Source organism: Thamnophis sirtalis, unplaced genomic scaffold (genome assembly GCF_051295495.1).
Source record: "Thamnophis sirtalis isolate CommonGarterSnake01/CBP01778 unplaced genomic scaffold, rThaSir2_p1.2 scaffold_6, whole genome shotgun sequence".
Taxonomy (NCBI): Eukaryota; Metazoa; Chordata; class Lepidosauria; order Squamata; family Natricidae; genus Thamnophis; species Thamnophis sirtalis.
Window position 1 is genome coordinate 106,719,739 of NW_028261386.1, and position 20,934 is coordinate 106,740,672.

At 37.4% G+C, this 20,934-nt stretch overlaps 1 protein-coding gene across 2 annotated transcripts in view; it reads left to right on the forward strand.

Annotated features, from left to right (window-relative positions):
• Nucleotides 1-20,934, forward strand: part of SCML4 (Scm polycomb group protein like 4) — an 87,119-nt gene that overhangs the window by 26,468 nt on the left and 39,717 nt on the right. For both annotated transcript variants that reach the window (XM_014061408.2, XM_087718681.1), the window contains exon 2: nucleotides 12,828-13,039. In XM_014061408.2, coding sequence (XP_013916883.2) covers nucleotides 12,839-13,039 — 201 coding nt within the window. In that variant the 5' untranslated portion in view covers nucleotides 12,828-12,838. The remainder of the gene's footprint in view (nucleotides 1-12,827; nucleotides 13,040-20,934) is intronic.

Genomic DNA, 20,934 nt, shown 5'->3' on the forward strand with positions numbered 1-20,934 from the left:
ACAATGGACAAAATTCAATCTCACATCATTATCCTGGGACACATATATTTGCCTTCATTTGCTTCTAAGAGACTATGCACCTATATACATGCAGATTCTGTTAGAAGGCTATTTAAAAAATGCCATTGTGTCTTGGTCCACCTAAGACCTCCCAGGAAGCCACCAATGATTTTTTACCTAGAGCAGGGATCTACCCCTCTGGGAGTTGAGTCTTAAAGTTGCCAAGGTTGGAGGCCCCTGACCTAGGGAATGGCAGGCAGAACAGATCTGGGCTCTAGCAATATCAGGACCTTGGAGAGTTCAAGGCAATAACTGTGTAACCTGGATTGACAATGAAACGATGGCTCCAATACCTATTGTGGCGTAAAAAGGCTGTGTTGAATCTAAGTGAAATGGCTTTTAGCTTTTTCTGAAGCCTCAAGATGCAAGATATTAGTACATACCTGAAAAAAATTTGGGGGTAATACTGCAAAATTTGCCTTCCCTTTGATTGCATAGCTCTGATGTCTTTGAAAATATTGCCTTTATTTGTAATAAACATTGCAGATCTATTGAATCCAAACAGTTGGGGAAATGGACATCAATATCTCTGACTCGGGCTCAAAATACTAGAAGCCACACGTTGTATGTTGCTTATTCCCAGTTTGATAAATAGTCATTGGCTTTTCTCTGTACTGAGAAGAAGAAAAAAATCTATGGCTTGGAGGTTTGAATAAGAAGGGATATAAGTTCATTTATACAGTAAATATTTGATAATCTATTCCAGAAAAATCCACTGCTGTTTTCAGGTTTGAATGCGTACATTTTATATACAGTGAATTTCAGTGCTATGAAGATATGAAAAATGTTATAAGTGTTTGGAATATCTGGGTATTATCAGTGTGATTCTATAACACTTTAAACTATTCATATTTAGCATGATGTGCAGTACAGCATGACCACCCTCACTTCTGGTTACATTTAACTTGTATGTTAAACCATATAGGAGCTTCTGACTATGATTAAGAAGCCATAATAGGACAGAAATAAGAAGGTAGTAGACAAGTTCACATTAATCAACCAGAGTGGTTTAATGGAAGATGCACATTTTGCTGTAGGCATACCAGTATGTTATCTGGAATTTTGTAAAGGAGACAAAGCAAAGTATTTAAAATGCTTCCAAACCAATTTGATACTGAAACCAGCATTTTCCTTTGATATACATTAGGACAATACTGAATTATAGTTTCATTTTACATTATTAGCTTTTGCCTTTTTCAGCATTCATTTTGCAGAACTCAAGTGATGTTTTTAAAGTTCAAGATGCCACAGAGTTTTCCATACAATACAAATAGCAAACTAATAATAGCAAATGTACAAACACAATTAGGATATTAATATATATATAGTCTGATGATTATTTCTCCTAAATCAGTCCAAGAAGTGTTTATTCAGTACATTTGAACTCAATGGTATTTATTTCCAAATAAATGTGTTGGATGGTTGCAGCCTTTAGATTTAAACCACTGGGCTACTGTTAGTTCAAAAAAGACAAGCACAATAAAGAAAAGGCAGATAAATTTCATGGAGGTATTTATGATTTGCAGATTTGTTCTGGGCACAGATAATAAAAGCTGTTAGGGCTTTTGAAAAAAATACAGCACCATTTATTTTTATTTATTTTATTAGCTTGTTCAAACAGTGCTCTCACAGAGCAACTTGTAAATTATGCTGACACACTATGTGATTAAGGCCATAATAAGGTCCTTTGTGCTTGCGGTCACTTGACTGAGAACATGAAATGGAGCTTAACCATACAAACCTTCCAATTTCAGTAAGATATTTTACAGGTAAGGTTAAGATTTAAAGGCCAAAACTCTATTAAATTCCAAGCAGCGCTTTCATTTCAATGCCAAGTCATGAAAAATAACTATCTTGGTTAAGTAAATAATTCTGACTTCTTCCTAAAAAAGGCAGGTGTTTTTGGCTGGCCCAGGAATTTAGTAGATGGCGCATTTGTCTCACATTTCAACCTTGACATAAGCATCCTGTAATCAGTTGTGAGGAGTATCCAGCTCCCAGGGATATCTTTTTTACCCTTGCCCATTCCCCTGTGGAAACCTGTTCCTTTTGGCTGCTCCTAAGTGCCAAATTTCTATATCTGGAGTATTTGCTTTATACGACACCTTGTAATTATAAATAACAAGAACTGGGGTTTCATTCTAGGTGCATTCTAGGTGCAAAGACCAATCACATATGGAGGGCATCTTCAACAAGTGGTTAAGGCACCAGGCTAGAAAGCAGGAGACTATAAGTTCAAGTCCTGCCATAGCAATGAAAGCCAGCTGGGTGACTTTGGGCCAGTCACTCCATCTCACCCCAATTCACCTCACAGGTATGTTATTGTAGGGAAAATAGAAGAAGGAAGGTATTTTGGATAGGTTCATTACATCGAGTTATTTGTAATAATAATAAAGGCAGGACACAACCAGCCAAGCAAGCAAGCAAGCAAGCAAGCAAGCAAGCAAGCAAGCAAGCAAGCAAGCAAGCAAGCAAGCAAGCAAGCAACCAACCAACCAACCAACCAACCAACCAACCAACCAACCAACCAACCAACCAACCAATGTCCATCCATCCATCCATCTTGCTGGGGCACAGTTTCCAAATTCAAAAATAAATCATTAAAGAGAAGACCAGAGAAGAAAGACCAAATCACCAGTCTCCGGTCAAATCCCCACAGAATAGGAAACAGCATCTTGCCAAAGCAATTCCTGCACTTCAACATTACATCAGTCAGAGGTTTAAGCTTGGGAACGAAAATATAACCCACTCCTTCATTAAAATGTAAAGTCATAAGTTGGCTCCTGGGGACTCTTGCCAGCAACACAGAAGAAGCTTGTTGTTACCTGTTCTCAGGGTTTTATTCAGCTTGCCAGGCTACTCTACAGCCTTAGATGCTTTTTCAATTTAGAAATGATGAAGACAGCTCTCTTAATGGTAAATACTCCTTTGGCAACAGTTAGTTGTCTGTCAGTGTATTGCTATAACAATAGTGTCAGCAACATTATTGTAGCCTTCCTTCTTTTCAACAGAATTCCTGTAAATTCCCCCCCCCCCACACACCTATGAGGCTGAGACTTAGTTTCTTTGGCAGAGCAAAAGGTTATGAATCATTGGTATAGAATATTGTCCTTCATAAACCAAATAGTTACACAGAGAATATAAAGAGCACAACTGGGAATAGTTGGAAGTGAGGACTAATGAGTTGAGCAATGAGCAAAATGGCATCTTCAACAAAGTCTATGCCATGGTTGTCCCAAAGCTGCTTTTTCAAAAGACAACTGGACTTTCTTTGTTTTTCCTTGAAGATGTTTCTCTTGTCATCTAAGACGCTTCTTCAGTTCTATGGATGAGAACCTAAGAAGCTTCTTGGATGAGAAGTGAAACATCTTCAAGGAAAAACAAAGAAAGTCTAGTGGCCTTTTGAAAAAGCACCTTTGGGATAATCCACATAGCACAGCTGTTACTTTTTATTATGTAATGGAAGGCCACAGAAGCTGAAGAGTAAAATGATAGAGACATAATGTGAAAGAAGAGAAGTATAAATAATCTGCAGCCAAAGTATCAAGCCAACTATAATCTAAGCTCCTTGTAACTTCTTGTAACTGTCATAAATGTGTTTAGAAAGTGCTTAAAATTCCAGTAGTGCAAGTGCAGCCTGGTTTTACAAGACAATACATTTAGAACAAAAACATGGTAATGCGGGCTGAAACATATTGGAAGATAATAGAGTGAGGCATAAAGGTACGCTGTTTACTCTGATGTGAAATCTCTTTGAACTGTCCTTACACTTCTCCTATCTGTCTTTGTGAGTATGTGTGTATATGTGTACATGTATGTGTATTTTTGAATAGCAGAATGCTAAGATAGGAAGTGATATCTTGGAACTAGTATTGCATTTTTAAAAGACCTTAAAACATCAGAAAATCTTCTGAACCTACATTTAGTGTATTTAATTTATAATGTTATACACACAGGTGTGGGTGGGGGTATCTGAATTTGCATCTGCTTTCTTGTCCTCCAAAGTAATGATTGAATATTTATTGAGCATTTATCACTGGTATTTTTAACGAACCAATAATTTTGTGAGCAATTTGTTCAGACAACTTTTAATCTACTTATAACCTTCATAAGCGTCATTCCAGAGCTTTGAATAAAGGTATAAAGATAAATACTTAACATTCAGAACGGAAAAAGCTCTTTAAGATACACCAAACTATTGGGCAGAAATTACTTGGTGCTGGGTAAACACGATCACTGTTGTAATGTTTAGACAGAAAATTAAGATTTGCTTTTAAAATAATTAAATTAGCCTTACATTTACAGAAAGCCAATAAAGGAAGCTGTTTAGTTTGTGGACTGAAATACTGACTCTATTGATTGACTGGCCCATTGATTAGATTTAGATTCTCTTTTTACCTGAAAAAGGCATGCCAGGTGGCAAAAAGAAGAGGAAAAACCCTTAAGACAAATTATTCCACTACACAAATAAAAACACAGAACACCGTCTAAGCTACATGTGACCCTTATTAGCAGCACGATGTTGTTGTTTTTTCATTTTAGTTTCTCCAACAGTGGGAAACAGTGTGAAGTCTCAGGAAAACCAACTGCTTTTTTCCATTACCATCTATGAACACTTTATTGTGTCTCTCCATCAAATGCAAGATATAGCCTCAAAGCCAGGCTATCCAGTGGTGGGATTCAGGGGTGTGGCTTTGTGGGCATGGCTTTGTGGGTTTGGCAGGGGAAGGATACTGCAAAATCCCCATTCCCTCCCCACCTCACTAACCTGCTTTCCAGCTCTGTTCTCCTGTTCAGGGCAAAAAAAGATCAGCTGGGAGGCAGCCGGGGCGGGGCCAGCCTATTTGCTGGTTCTCTGAACTACTCAAAATTTCTGCTACCAGTTCTGCAGAACCTGTCAGAACTGGCTGAATGCCACCTCTGAGGCAGTGGCCCTTTCACTGCTTAAGTATAAATAAAATAACAATAATTTAAAATAGCAATTATTAAAATAGTAATGAAAAGTTTTTGATGAAATATTCTTGCAAATGAAGAAGGAAAAAAAAACCCATACATTCTTCATCCTCTATTTTTTAGCAATGTTGGTATTCATTATGTACAGCACAAAGATGGTTTCTTCTTTAAATATTTTCTATTTTTATGCTCCCTCCACCCCACCATGGATTCCAAGCATAGAGATCTATGTCACCTTGTCAGCTATATTTTTAATATATTTACTTTTTTTTAAAAAAAAATGATTCTGTCTGCACCCTTCTTGCCTGTGGACTCTTATATCATCAGTTCATTGCCATAGGCTGCTAGTCTTCAATAAAAATGTCAGACCAAAAGAACAAAGGTAAATCTGCAGCGGTGGAAATTGGTCACTTCTACTCCTCCGGGCCTCTTCCTCCAAAGATGCTTTCCAGCTCTTCTGGCTCATTAACCAAACCTTAGTGAGAAGCATATTCAGTTGCATCTCTACTTTCTGTCACCTGAGTGTCATACTTCAAAGAAACATCTCCTGAAGGACAGCAAAGTGTCATTGTTGGTGAATATGACTTTAAAAAAAAGTGCTGCAAAATGTCACCAAGGACCCATCTGCTCTGATTCCCTTCCACCCTGAAGAGCAGAATAGAGGTATTCAGAAGTAACCTATCAGGAAGTCCTAATAGATCTAGTGAGGATTTGTCTTCCTTGGGTGTTGGGATATCTCCCTTGAGTTTCAGCTTTAATTGTGAAGCCTGGGGCTGGGTCCAGCTCCAGTACAATTACAGAACAGATAATTGGGGACTGTTCTGTAGGGAGAACAAGGCAGACAGGGACTGAGGTAAGGCAGGTCGAAGCTAACACAACCTTTATTTACAGTGACATACAGCTCAATGTAAGGCAAACCTCGAACTGGCAAACAGCAAAGCAAAGGACAGCTGACAGCCCTTTTCTACTAGAGCTGTCAGACGCTTAACCAATAGGATAGCGGGATTCTCCCACCAGCTGGCTGCTCGCGTCTCAGCCAATCAGGAACCAGTAATACAAGTCAATGGCATGGAAGACTTCAGTACTTAACAGGGACCCATACAGTGTAGACCAGAAAATACTTGTTAGCCAAGCAAGAAATAATCCAAGAGTGTCCAAAGATCCCAGTGGGATGATAGAAACCATCCCAGTGACTAGTTTAATTTTGGTAAATGGTCCTTTGGTAAATCCTCCACTCCTACCATGGCAGACATTTTGTAAATGGCAGCCATTTTTAATGCATCCACGGCATGCATTTAAAGTTCCAAATGTGTATTATCCCCAAAAGTTGCCTATCACTCAGTTAGAAGAGAATCTGTGCAGAAGCCAGTTGGAAATCCATTCTCTTGCCAATGGGTTGTAACTCATCTTTGATTTTGCAATATATACACAACAATCTTCATATCTGCCTGGCTGCTCCAGCTGACTGCTGCTGCTTGTTTTATTTCATCTCACATTAATTTTATTCTCCCAAAATAAATACCCAAATGAAAATAGCTAATCCCAGTAGAGAGAGCTTTTTGCTCAATGAATTATTTATAGCTGCCTTGTCTACATGTATTACACTTCACCATTCTACACTCACAGGGAGCTGTGCTCATGTTGGAATAGTAAGAGGCGAAGCTCTTACTATTCTTCTTACTTTCAATGTGCATCGAAATTGCCAGTCAACCATGCAAGCACAATATGGGACTATTTAGCATTTTTAAGGACTTCAGTTCTGGTCATTTGCTTTGTGTGCATTCCATTTAAGTTCAAGGGAGGGGGGCTGAATTGCAACAATGAGGAAAAACTCATGGAGACACAGTGCATCTTCCCGTCAATAAATTACTAGCATCATATTTTAATGAGCTATGCCTGCATTGTGTGTTTTCTCATCTGAAGATCTGAAGTAATATATGGTAGAAACCAGCCAGTCAAATATCTTGACATGACTATGTTTAAAAAAACAACAACACATAAACTCAATATCTTTGGGAAAGCACATCTGTCATGTACTAAAAGAGTTGAATGGGTCAGGCTAAAATAAGGAGGAAATCACTGGTTTCACCATGCCGACTGTCCCCCAGTTGAAAAATTCACAGCGTAAGTGGGGAAAAGCTATTAAGGATGAAATAAAAACAAATATAATAGACTCCTCCCTACATTCGGTCATGGAAGATTTCACAGGACAATGTGGTGATTGTAATTACTTCTTTAAAATTAATTTTCTGAATTTTTTTTTTAAAAAAGAGAGTGGTATACCTTCCAGCAACAAAACATCTGTTAGAGAATACTAGTCACATTTCTCTTGCACATGAATATAATCTTCAAATAAAGTGTATTTTTCTTTGTTCAATATTATGAGATTTTAAAATGGCTGCAATACATAGACCTGTTTTTCCTCTCAGCCCTTATTAACTAAAACCAAAAAGCAAAGAAAAAGAATGCACAAAATTGTAATATAATCTGTAAAAATAAACAATTTATAGAGAATATCTAATTATAGATGTACATTACATATACATTACATGCATGATGTACAGTAAACTGTTCCACGAATGGAAGTCATAATTCATTACAGTCATCCCTAGCTAATCTATATTGATAAGATATTGATTTGAAATTTGCTGCTAGCATCAATTCTGCAGATCACTGAATATTTTCCTTTGCAGTGCTGAACAATAGGTCTTTCAGCTGTAGGTAAGGTATGGAAAATCCCAATTCTTTCACCAGGTCAACTCCTATGTTATAGGAATAAACTTCCAAAGAATATGCACATCTAAAAATACTGAATCTCGAAATTGAGTTAATGCATGTAATAACTTCTTTCCCCAAAGGAACAATTGCTGGACGTTGTAAAAACCCATATTTAAGTAAAGCATTAATTTCACTGCCTCTTCAACAGCATAATTACTTACTCAGGCTTTTCTATAGAAATGAAATAAAAGTCCCTTTAAAAGATATTATTAGGCTTCTTTAAATGTCTTCACTTAGTTAGAGGTTACTGTGAAACACACTGTTATGCATCTAGTGGATGTTTTATGATCTTGTCACAAGTGGAGTGGAGAACATCCGCTGTGTCTGATCTGGTGATGTTTGCATCTAAATGAAGACCTCTGTTAGAAGGCAAAAATTTTGGGAGGATTTTTCCCTGCTGCCATTTTAAATTCTGCATCACTTGGTTTTTGTCAACAAGGGCAAATCCCATAGAAATCCATCAGCATATTGGGTTACTAAGGGTTCCTTCCCAAAACTATTTTCAGATGAGTGTATGTCTCTGTAGGTATTGAGGGAGTGGACTTAGCAAACTTCAGCAATAATTCCTTGGATTTGACCCTTTAAATTTATGAATTAGTGCTTTAACAGTTGAAAGATTAATGAAAGCTTGAGCAGAAGGTTATTATAGCTCATTTATAATTCCACCATCGACCTTTTGCGAATGATATCAAAAATCCATTAAGCCATTAAAACTATCTATTACAACAGGTTAATTTATGTAGTACTACTCACATTCATGAAATTCGGGAACATAAATGGAATACTCCTTTCATGTATTATTTTCTGCATATCAGATTTCTTGTCCTTTAATTCTGTGACACTAACTATATTAAAAAAACAGAATTTCAAAATTAACAAAATTAATTTCAAAACCATACCAGATTGGCCCTAAGATGGTTTTTTAAAGCTAATAAATGGCAATGTTTTTCCTACTGAAAATTTGCCTTTATAGCAGCTTCAAATTATTTAAAAGAAAGGAGGAGGAAATAATGTTATCTGAATGAAGGTTTGATTTTGAGGAATGGAGATGAAGTGATGCGGAGGTGTGAAGGCTTAAATATAATTACAAATGAAAGAGCAAAATTGTATGCCAGAAAGTATGAATGTGTCACTGTCATTATAAGTGCATGTGAAAGTGGGAATTAATATATCGGTGAAAGTTGCATGTTACGTTCCAATGAATGGCAATGTAACAGTAACAGTAATAGACTTGGAAGGGACCTTGGAGGTCATCTAGATCAACCCTCTGTCCAGTCTTTTCTTAAAAGGTTCCAGTGTTGGGGTACCCATACTTTAATGGAAGAACAAGAGTTCTCTAAATTCCATTAAATTGTAATGGAAGAACAAGAGTTGAAATTGTGCACAATTCTGAATGAATTGAGTTCAGGAAAAATAATTATGTTAGATGACATAAATGGGTAGATGGGAATACAATGGGGATACAGAAGAAAATAACTGGATCATTAGGAAAGCCAAGAATGAATGAATGACAGATTTTCACAAAATAGTTTTTAAAGTTTGTTTCTTCCAACTGCATAAGGCAAGAAGAAGCCTATGCATATGTATATGTAATGTATATGTGTATGTGTATGTGTATGTGTATGTGTATGTGTATGTGTATGTATATGTATATGTATATGTATATGTATATGTATATGTATATGTATATGTATATGTATATGTATATGTATATGTATATGTATATGTATATGTATATGTATATGTATATGTATATGTATATGTATATGTATATGTATATGTATATGTATATGATGTATATATATGTGAGTAAACTCCCGTTACTTGTCCCAGTTTCTGCCAACCTAGCAGTTCAAAAGCATATAAAAATGCAAGTAGAAAAAATAGGAACCACCTTTGGTGGGAAGGTAACAGCGTTCGGTGCACCTCTGGCATTTAGTCATACAAGCCACATGACCACAGAGATGTCTTCAGACAGTGCTGGCCTCTTCAGCTTTGAAACGGTGATGAGCAACCCCCTAGAGTTGGGAACAATGAGCATATATGTGCGAGAGGAACCTGTACCTTTACCTTTATGTATATGTATATGATAGATAGAGATGGCAAAAGAATAAATGCAAATCTAAAAGCATCACTGATCGTTTATAAAATGGAATACTAATATTTAAGTAATTAGTGAAAGAATAAGGTGGTTAGGTCCTTAGTTGTGGGATAGATTATTATTTGAAAGTATCAAAAATGGACATGGAAGAAGGAGGAAGTGAAAGAAATATGAGAAAACTAGAACAATTGCAGGATGGGAAAGAACAAGTCCTATGTGAAAAATCATTCCAATTAATCCAAGAAGCAAATGAATGGAAAGTAGACTGAACAAATGATAAAGTGGACACTGTTCAGAGTAGAATATAAATAAATAAATAAAGTGGCACAGTAGTATGTAAACTAGGAAGTATGAAGGATGCTTGGAGGAATGATGAAGAGAAAGAGGCTATGGATGAGAAAAATGTTGAGAATGATTGTTAAAAACATAAGAATGAGAGAAAGATGCTGTATGTGTATTTTTATGGAGAGTATAAGTTAGTTGCAAAAAACATAGCCAAAAAAACCAATCTATAAAAAAGGCAGAAAAAAATGTGGAGCCGTTTTGGTGAAAATTAAAAAAAAATGCTTCAGAAGTGGATGAAGAGTTCTAATCAAAATATCTCCAGCAGTATGAATGAAATAATAAATGAGCTTGATGCAATAGTTTGGGGTGAATCAGAAATGAGGGAATGCCGAACGAATCTGCATGGTAATTCTGAGAAGCATGTCTAAGGCACAAGGTTAGAAATTAGAAGACAGATCTAGTTCTGCCTTAAGTACAAAACCAGTTGGTGACTTGGGCCAGTCACTCTCTCTCAGCCCTGGGAAGGAGGCAAGGGCAAACAATTTCAGAAAATCTTACCAAGAAAATTGTAGAAACTTGTCCAGCTTGGAGTCAAAAGGGAGGTGGGAATGTTAGTGAAATAAATGTGGAAATATTAGTACCCACGAAGAAATCATTGACAAATAAACATGTGAATGAAGACTCCATATAGGGCAGACAATTGAAAGTACACTGTTATTGTTCTCCCCATCTAAAGGGATAGGTACAGGGTGAAATCCAGCAGGTTCTGACAGGTTCTGGAGAACCGGTAGTGGAAATTTTGAGTGGTTTGGAGAACCGGCAAATGCCATCTCTGACTGGCCCCAGACTGGGGTGCGAATGGAGATTTTGTAGTATACTTCCCTTGCCATGCCCACCACACCACGCTTACCAAGCCACACCACACCCACCAAGCAACACCCACAGAACTAGTATTTAAAAAAATTGAATTTCACCACTGGATAGGTAGCATGAGCAAAGGCAAAAACTGCATGGGAATGGCTTATTAGATGTGCCTGGGAACATATTTGGTAGATTTTTGATTGAAAGGATATGACTGATGGCAAAGAACAATATTTAGACATGCAGTGTAGCTTTATGCCAGAAAGACAAATGGTGGGTCACTGAGAAATAGGTGAAGGTGAGAAAGACAGTGTATTGTTCATTTCTTCATTTAATTTAGGCGAATGATAAAGCAAATGGGCTTGAATTACAGAATGGTGTGGAGTGTGGAGTGAATATGAAGTTGAAAGTTGATTGCTAGATGCAATAAAAGTTTATCGGATGGAAATAGAGCATTTGGGAAGATAAACAGAATGCTTACTGTAACTAAAGGGTTAAATGTTGAATATGGGCTAAGTCAAGTATTATGTTGGGCTATTTAATGTATGTGTGGATTAAGATATAAATAATGTTTGTGGTGATATTAGAGAGCTGCTAGTTGGAGACATGAATAAGCAATTTCTTTTGTAGGCTGATAATATCATTTCGTTGGCTGAGAACCTGAATGATTTGCAAATATTAAAGCAATGTATAATCCAACAAGGTGCGTGGATCTGAAAACCAATGCATCAAAGCAGAAGATAATGTGGTTGTGTTTTACAGAGAAAATGATGAGCAATTGCAAATTATGTATAAATGGTGAAATTGTGTACTTTGGTAGAATGTTTATCAAAGATGAGAAAATCAATGGAAAAATTTGAGGATGCACAAATCCTCAACTGTTGGCAGGAAGATAGGAATTAGTACAGTATATATCTGTTATGAGGAATACATGGCAAAAAAGTGAAAATGGATGGCTATAAGAGTAGGTTTCTGCCTACTTTATTTCATGGAAGTGAGGATATATGTGGTCAAACATAAGTTGAATGTAGTAGGAGAAGAATTGTTAAGAACTGTTTGTTGTCAAACAAGAGAGACAATCAAGAATCCAAGCTGTGTCAGTCACCGGGACCAGAGGTTTAGCCTTCTGAGCTTTCAGATTCGTGCTGGATCCCATCCTCAGAGAACTTCTGGTAAGAGAGAAGTTCCCTGAGGATGGCCTCCGGCACAAGTCCGAATGCCTGGAAGGCTAAATCTTTGGTCCCTTGACTGACCCAGATTGGATCCTGCAACGTTATCCTGGGACATCTATATTCACCTCCATTCATGAGAATCAAGAATAACATGTGCCTATTGAACATTAATGGGGCTCTGTGGCTAAGACACTGAGTTTGTCAGTCAGAAGGTTGGCAGTTAAGTGGTTCGAATTCCTAGTGCCGCATAATGGAGTGAGTTCCTGTTACTTGTCCCAGCTTCTGCCAACCTAGCAGTTTGAAACCATGTAAAAATGCAAGTAGAAAAAATAGGAACCACCTTTGGTGGGAAGGTAAAAGTGTTCCGTGTGCCTTTGACGTTTAGTCATGTCATCCACATGACCACAGAGACATCTTTGGACAGTGCAGTCTCTTCGGCTTAGAAACTATATCCTTTCCTTTTGTTTTAACCATGTGTCTTTCTTTTTCTTTTTTCTTTTGCTTACTACTGTATTTCTTACTCTTTATTCACAAAATGTCACTTATCATGCTGGGGAATAATGATGGTTGCACGCTAAATATATCCTCACTCTTCAATATTTTTTTTTAAATTGCAGCTCCTTTACTTATGAATCATTTGCCGTTCCTGCCTCCAAGACTGGATTCTGTTGACATGCAGTCTTCTAGAATTCCAGGTCGAAAAAGAGGAAGACCTCCGCTCCATTCCAGCCCTATGAAAATGGCAGTTCATAATCTTTACTCTTCATCTCCCGGTTCTCTGCCAGCTGTGAAAATCCCCAAGAAGCGAGGGCGAAAACCAGGATATAAGGTACAACATTTTCTGTTTATGTTATTGTTGTTGTTGTTGTTGTTGTTGTTATTACTATTATTATTATTTGGTTAATCTTTGGTGAGATTCACAACCTTTGGGGCTGGTTGGTAGCTCAACAGCTCGAGTCCTAACCAAGGACCTAGGAACTGTTAAGGTAACATCGGAGGATATAAGCTGTTCCAAGTAGGGTGGTTTTTTGTAGAATCAGAATGTTTAAGTCTGATAAATTTAAAATTTCCAAACAGTGAGGTAGCCCTTTAGGTATTGCTCCAAGGGCTCCAATTACAATCGGGACAACACACGATTTCTTTTTCCACAGTCGCTCAACTTCAATTTGCAAGTCCCGGTACTTTGTGATTTTTTCTTGCTGTTCATCTTCAATTCGTGCATCTCCAGGTATTGCACTGTCAATGAACCATACTTTTTTCTTTCCAACTATTGTTATGTCAGGTGTGTTGTGGGCCAAGTGCCTGTCAGTCTGAGTTCTGAAGTCCCACAAGATCTTGACTTTCTCATTCTCTAAAACCTTCTGAATCTGATGTTCCCAGTGGTTTTTGCTGTACTCAAATCCAAACTTTTGGCACAATTTCCAGTAAATGATCTTAGCAATGCGGTCATGGCATTGTAGGTAGTCAGTTGTGTGACTAGGTACTTTGATTTTAATGCCTAGTTCATTAGTGACTATTACAGCTCCGCTGTACATTAACTGGTTCGTTTCCAAGATGGATCCCGATTCAATTGTTGAAAACACTGCATTAACCATTTTCATAATAGGGGCCAAAATTTTCTTAGGCACAGTTTTTAGTGATGGTAAACGTTGCCTTTTCTCATTAAGCAGAAAATGCTCCATGATCTTATCCTTCAATTCTTTTTGTTTTTGAGTTAGTTCATCAGTTGGTTCAGTGATAACTGGTTGTAGTGGTGGTGGTGTTATTTCCTCCCCGAGAGCTTCTTCTGGGAGTTCTACTATAATGTCTTTAGTTGTGTCTTGAATATCAGTTATTTCCCCTTGTGATATTGTTTTTTTGGTTTTGCAATTTGACTGAATTTCCTCACGTTCAACTTCACTAAACACTTTATTCCGTATAATAAATCGCCTTTGATCTGCTAGTCGTTGTTCACTAACATTTGAATCTGGATATTGTTGTTTCCATAATTCATACATTCGCTTTAAATAACCTCTTTTTTCTGGCTCTGAGTTGTAGTAACAGGCCATTATGGCACGGTTTTCATCTGCACTATATTTTTGTCGCTTTGTTGGCTGGTCCACTTGTAGCCCACTTGTCGACGGATGTCCAGGGACCCCAACATCCGCCGCGGCCCTTGTTAACCTGCGCGACGACCGGTGCGGTATAAATTTTTTTTCCGTTTCTTTCACCATATTGTATGGGTTGGCGGGGTTTTTTTATGGGGCCAGGTTGCCAACCTGACCTCAACCCTCTTCCTTTCTCATCCGGGCTTGGGACCGGCAATGGCGGAGTTGTTGTTGTTGTTGTTGTTGTTGTTGTTGTTGTTATTATTATTATTATTATTATTATTATTATTATTATTATTGCCTCTGCTTAGATTCAGTCCTTGTGCAAAGCCTTATTAGAATACTTTGTTCAGGGTATTATCAGAAGATGTAAAATCTTCAAGCTGGCTTACCCAGATCTAGGGAAATTTGTAACAACCTGTCTGTTGAGTTTTATTAAACCTTCCAAAAATCGTCGCATAGTAGAAACTACCTATTCTGCATGAACCACAATTAGTGGCTTAGGAAATGGCATAAAGGTATTTCCCTCCACAGGACGATTTGCTGCTGCTGAACAAGCTTTTCACTTCTATGACCCCCATGCCATTTGACTTTCTTTGGCAGCTGAGCTAGTTTACTCACCACTTAGCTGTAGGGAAAGAGGAATTGGTTTTCAGCCGCAATAAAGAGGGGGGGAATGAAGAGGGTCTCTGGAATTTGGATACAAGCTGCTTCTCCATTGAGGGAATTCATGCCTCAACTTTCTTCCTCAGATCTGAGGTTCAGCTGCCTTAGCAGATTGTGTTGTGAAATGTTGGTTTGACAGCCCTGCATCTCTTCCTCGGTAATTCAGGTGAAATGAGCAGAGGTGAAATTGACAACATACTGCACTTCTCTCTTTTTTCTTTGGCAAGTATCAGGCCAGGTATTAAGAAGCAAATTGCTTTGGTCTTCCTTCCGTCCTTCTTTGGGTAAAATAAGGCATGAGGAATTTAGCTGATATGAACTGTGTAACAGCTTGGGCAGTGCAATGTCCTTGGTTATTCTACTTGACTGCAGGTCATTTGTAAAGGTTTTGAGGGATAGAGGAGTGGATAGTGATAGTGTACAAGTGCCATTAATCTCTTTGCATAGCATTGTTGACACTAATCATGAGCCGTTCTCTAGAGCTTCAAACAAATGAGTGTTTTTATTTTCCAGTTCCATTTGCCAGGAATTTATTTTGGGACTTTCCTACAGCCAAACATGTCTTTGTTTTCTCTATAGTGTCTCAGATTGCCAAAGAAGCAAAACACTACTTTAAACCAAATAAGAGTTCCTACATTTAACAATAAAAACGCCATGGTTACAAATATCAAATAAAGCTCTATTTTCTGATCAGATAGGAGAAATTGCTTATTTTGAACCGTGGCCAACCCCCCCATCCCCCCAGAAAAGATTGAATGTTTTTCATTCCAGGAATCAAGCTTTATAGAATATTTTCTAATATATTGTATTAGAAGCTGTAAAATAAATTGTAGTTTGCCAGATCCCTGCACAAATCACACAATGTTTGCAATATGAAAAAGAGAGTGTTCTGCTTCTAGTTGCTTTGAGATGCCACCTGCACAAAGTCTGTTAGATCAGGGCTCTCCAACCTTGGCAAATTTAAGGCTTATGGACTTTGAATCTCAGAATTCCTCAGCTAGCCATGCCAGCAAGATTGGAGGCCCCTGTTAGTTACAAGTTTATATGCATCCAATCTAGAAAGTGAATCCAGTCAGAGCTGATCCTTTTTAATCTTTAGGAAGCTTGCCAAGAATGCAAGACTTTTATATGTGATATTAATTCTGTCTTTTTCATCTGGTTTTATTGTGTCCTATTCTGAACTTCCAACAATTACCAGATGTAAAGATGATCAGGAAAAACAAAACAAAACGTATATGAATATTTATTTAGAGAATCACTTTATGTGATCATCCATGATATTGCACAGCAGGTGATTTAATAACAGACTATTGACTTTAATGGTAAACCCAAAGTTCAAAAACTATGAATTACTTCTAAACTAAGTTCTCATCCGGATGCAATTGTTTCATTGTAGGAAGACGTTTTAATATGTGGAGTCCTTGGGACTCTGTCAGCTTGGTTGCTTGCTTGCAGATATTTCATTACCAGATTAGGTAGCATCATCAGTGCTAGTGAAAGTGGAGTTTTCTACCTGTTTATGTATAGTAGTTTGATCTGCCAGTGTAGATGAAGATGTATGGTTTTCCTTGCTAGCTCCTTGATTAGAATATCTCATTAGTTTTGTCTATTTGATTGTCTCCTTGGTGGCTTTTTTCTTAGAATATTGCTTTCTGCTTGATTGTTTGTTTAGTATTGGTCTCTGCTTATCTGTGATAACCACATCCCCACCTACACTAGCAGGGTAAACCATTGTGTATAAGCAGGAAGCAAACCCCACATTCACCATGACTGATAATATTGAAATATCGAAAGGAAACCACCAAGTTCAGAAAGCACCAAGAATTCCACAGTTCAACTCCGAGTTACATATATTCTCTTCTATTGATACTTTTTAATATGTGAAGATGCCTAAGGCTGAACAATAGAACTTGTGTTTTATAGGGAACAATCCCCAGTATTCTGGAGGCTGTAAGTTATTTTAGCACCTAAATCTTACTGAGTAAATTTTGCAAAGCTCGACTTTTCTGCCTTATATTTTATAATAACTAGAGTGGAAACTCAAGAAAAAAAGTGATAAAGTGATAAATAGATAATTTCTTATTATTGGGTCTGGTATAATTTAGGAAAATATTTTTTTTATTAATAATAAGCCTGGAAAGTGGATGTGGCAGTACCTGGAGACAGCAGAAGAGAAGAGAAAGAACAGGAAAAGATAACAAAACTATAAAGACCTGGAAATAGAAATAGAACAACTATGGCAAAAGGAAGCAAAGGTAGTACCAGTAGTAATAGGTGCGTTAGATGCAATCCCAAAACAACTGGAGCACCACTTGAGTTCCATCGTATTGACAAAATCACCATCAGTCAATTGCAAAAGGCAGCTTTACTTGGGACAACTTACAGCCTGCAAGAATACCTTTAACACCATCAACATCTGTCTATCCCAAGTCCTTGGAAAGGACTCAATAGCAGAGGTGGGTTCCTACCAATTTGGCCGAATTGGTAGTGGTTTGCCAGCCTGGGTCGCCAGAACTGGCAGGCCTGCTAAGCCTCCAAAACGGTTCCCTGGTCAGTGCGGCATGTTTTTGCACGCACCAAATTGTGCGCGCACCAAATTGGCAGTAATGCCAGCAGCAACCCACCCTGCTCAATAGGTGGATAAAAATGCCAAATCCAGACAGAACATCTGGCTGACTGTGTCAAACCATATATTCTGGAGTGATACAGAACAGGTTGTGATTTCTATATAGCATCCCTTTCAGGCTACTGTTATATTCTTCTTCTTTCAAGGACATTCTCAGCTCTTTTCATTTTTCTTAATAGGATTTACAGTAGTTTCCAGGTCCCTGATAATGTTTGCTACCTTTCTCTATATTTGATGTAGTCTGTTGAATGCTTCGTAAACTGAGATACCCAGAATTCGAGATAATATTTGAAATGAGAGGAGAGGGGGGAGAAAGATGATCACTGCAGAATAAGGAGGAAATTACTTGCCTTGGAAACTGTAGTTCTATGTGCAATCTAAAATTGAATTTGTCTTCTTTGCAGATTACCGATTCATATTCAGTTCATAATCATGTACTCTTCTTGTTTATCAGCAAGGATGGCTAGAGGAGGTGGTAGCAAGAAATGTCTCCTCTAGTATTTTGAAGGTTTGGAATCTCTTGATTCATGTAGAAGGAACAGTCGCTTTCCATTCACAAACCACTAAGACAGAGTTGTGCAGAGAAATAAATTGATAGTGGAAACGTCCTCTTCCTCCCCACCCACCATCAGCCAGCAAAACTGAAAACATTGGGGAACTCTGGTATACAGCATAGTCCAACAGACATTTGTTTTATCCTATCCATCAGGTTTTCTCTGGAAATTCCTATCATCTATCATCTATTCCTATCAAATAGTTTTTATATCTGGCTTGTTGGATAATTCTTAGAGGAAAGCATCTCTGTCATAACATTGATAACTCTTGTATTGTACTGAAAGCTCCTCAATATTATTTTGAGATGTAGTAGTGTTCATACTGAATATTATATTTAAGTGCATATAGATGGAAGGTTTTGAAATGAAGAAATTATCCATGGGCTTTGTGCAGTTTTCCATTATCCATTATTATTTTCCATAGCTATTGCATTAAAAATTCAGTAAATTCAAAACTAAATAAGCTGTTGCATTAATCATTCTATACATCTCTGCATTTATAATTATGCACCATTCAAAAATCATTAAAAAAACATCATATACTGTATTGTACCTATAAAAAAAACCACATTGTTTTGAAATTGGTTTGAATCACTACATAAAATTTGGTAATAGCCTAATTTGGCTGTAAATCAATTGGGCATTGAGGGTGCTGCTGCAAAATTTTGACTTCTTTGAGATAGAATTGATTCTCAAATCTGAAAGAGTACAGGTAGTCCTCAACTTACGGCCACAATTGAATCCAAAATTTCTGTTGCTATGTGAGACATTTGATAAGAGAGTTTCATCCCATTTTACGACCTTTCTTGCCATAGTTGTTAAGTGATTCACTGCAGTTGTTAAGTTAGTAACACAGTTGTTAAGTGAATCTTCCCCATTGACTTTGCTTGTCAGAAGGTCACAAAAAGTGCCCACATGACCCTGGGATGCTGCAACCGTCATAAATATGAGTCAGAATTTTGATCATATCACCATGGGGGGATGCGGCAGTGATTTGTGAAAGTCACTTTTTTCAGTGCCGTTGTAACTTTGAATGTTCACTAAATGAACTGTTGTAAGTTGAGGACTACATTTTCTGTTATGTCATTTAACAACTCATGACAGAAGAGGTTTTGACAGAGATTGTGTGCTTCTATAAAATATATATATATATATATATATATATATATATATATATATATATGTGTGTGTGTGTGTGTGTGTGTGTGTATGTATGTATGTATGTATGTATGTATGTATGTATGTATGTATGTATGTATGTTGTATTTGTGCTGATAAATAAATAAAGGGAGACTAGTATAGATCTATTTCAAGCTATTTAGCTCTCATCAGCTAGCCATACCCTTACTGGGATTCAAACCTGTGGCTTAATGGTTAAGACATCTGCCTAAGATGTAATACAGCACAGGTTCGAATCCCCCCCCCCGCTCTCTCTCTACCTACCTACCTACCTACCTACCTACCTACCTACCTACCTACCTATCTTCTATCTGCCTGCCTGCCTGCCTGCCTAGCATGGAAAGAATTGTAGACTATTGAAATTCTCAGAGGTGAATTAGTAACAAAATAAAAGGTCCCCTCATTAATATTCCTTAACAGTAATATAGTTTAACTGCAACCATTAAAATATGGTTAAATAATAGGGCATCCAATTTGGAATTGCCTACATTTTATTTATTTATTTCTTCCATGGCAGTTTCTTGGCAGTTTACAAGAAGATTAAAGACATCAACAGAAACATACGCAAAGGGAGCACTAATTATTTCAGCTTGTTCCTACAATCTGATGTCACCTAGGATAATGGGAGTGTCAGTTTTATCTACGCATTTGATTATCACTTTGAGGATGTTTTATTTCTAAAACCAGTTCTGTTTTGATAGGTCATTATTTATTTTATTCCTGATTTTATTATCTTCTGCCTTTCGATAGGAAAGGACTGTTTTAGTTGCTAATGTTTAGCAGACTAGAGAAATTCTCAGGATCCTCAGAATACAAAAAAATATATTGCAAAATAATCAAATGACAATGTGAAGCAAACAAGTTTACAGTTACAGTTGGATTCTGGACCTGCATTTCTATGCTGCATTGTAACATATAACTGTACAGGTATCTATGTGATTTACAGTAGGTGGTTTCACTTCTTCCTTGTGAATTTATTTAGCAATTCCATTATACGAGGCATCAATGCTTACTCATTTTGACACCATTTTTGGCAGAAGATTGTTTTAGCCGAAAGAATAAATGTTTCCCCACCTTTTAGCTCAGTAAATAATCACGATGAATGTTTCCCTTGGCCTTCATGGTTTCCTTTAGTTCCCAAACTCCGTCTCTATGGAAGCCAAAAGAAAGCACTCATTTCGGTGGTTCCGCTGCATGTTGTTTTTTGGGCTTGCCACCTTGCTCTCTCACTTGACTGGAGCAAGTGTGTGATTGTGTGTAACCTTTTGTGCTGTTGTTGTTCTATTTGTAAATTAAATATATCAAGAGTCACATCCCATCCACATTAAAATCCAAAATTCATCTAATCTCAATTTGGGGAAAGATCTCAGCTCAGCTGACAGGGTTGCATGTTGAGCTTTGCTCTCGAAGTTCTGCTAAAATAGCTTTTTCACAAGTACCACTCTGGAGATCCAGATTTATTACACTTTGCCCCTTATCTACATATTTATGAAGCCGTCTGTTCCCCACTACCATCTCCATGCTGCTTATGCATACCTAATGCTATTTTTGTGGAGAAGCCATGTTTAATAAAGTAGTCTATTTCACTCTGACATAATGATTTCTAGTGGCA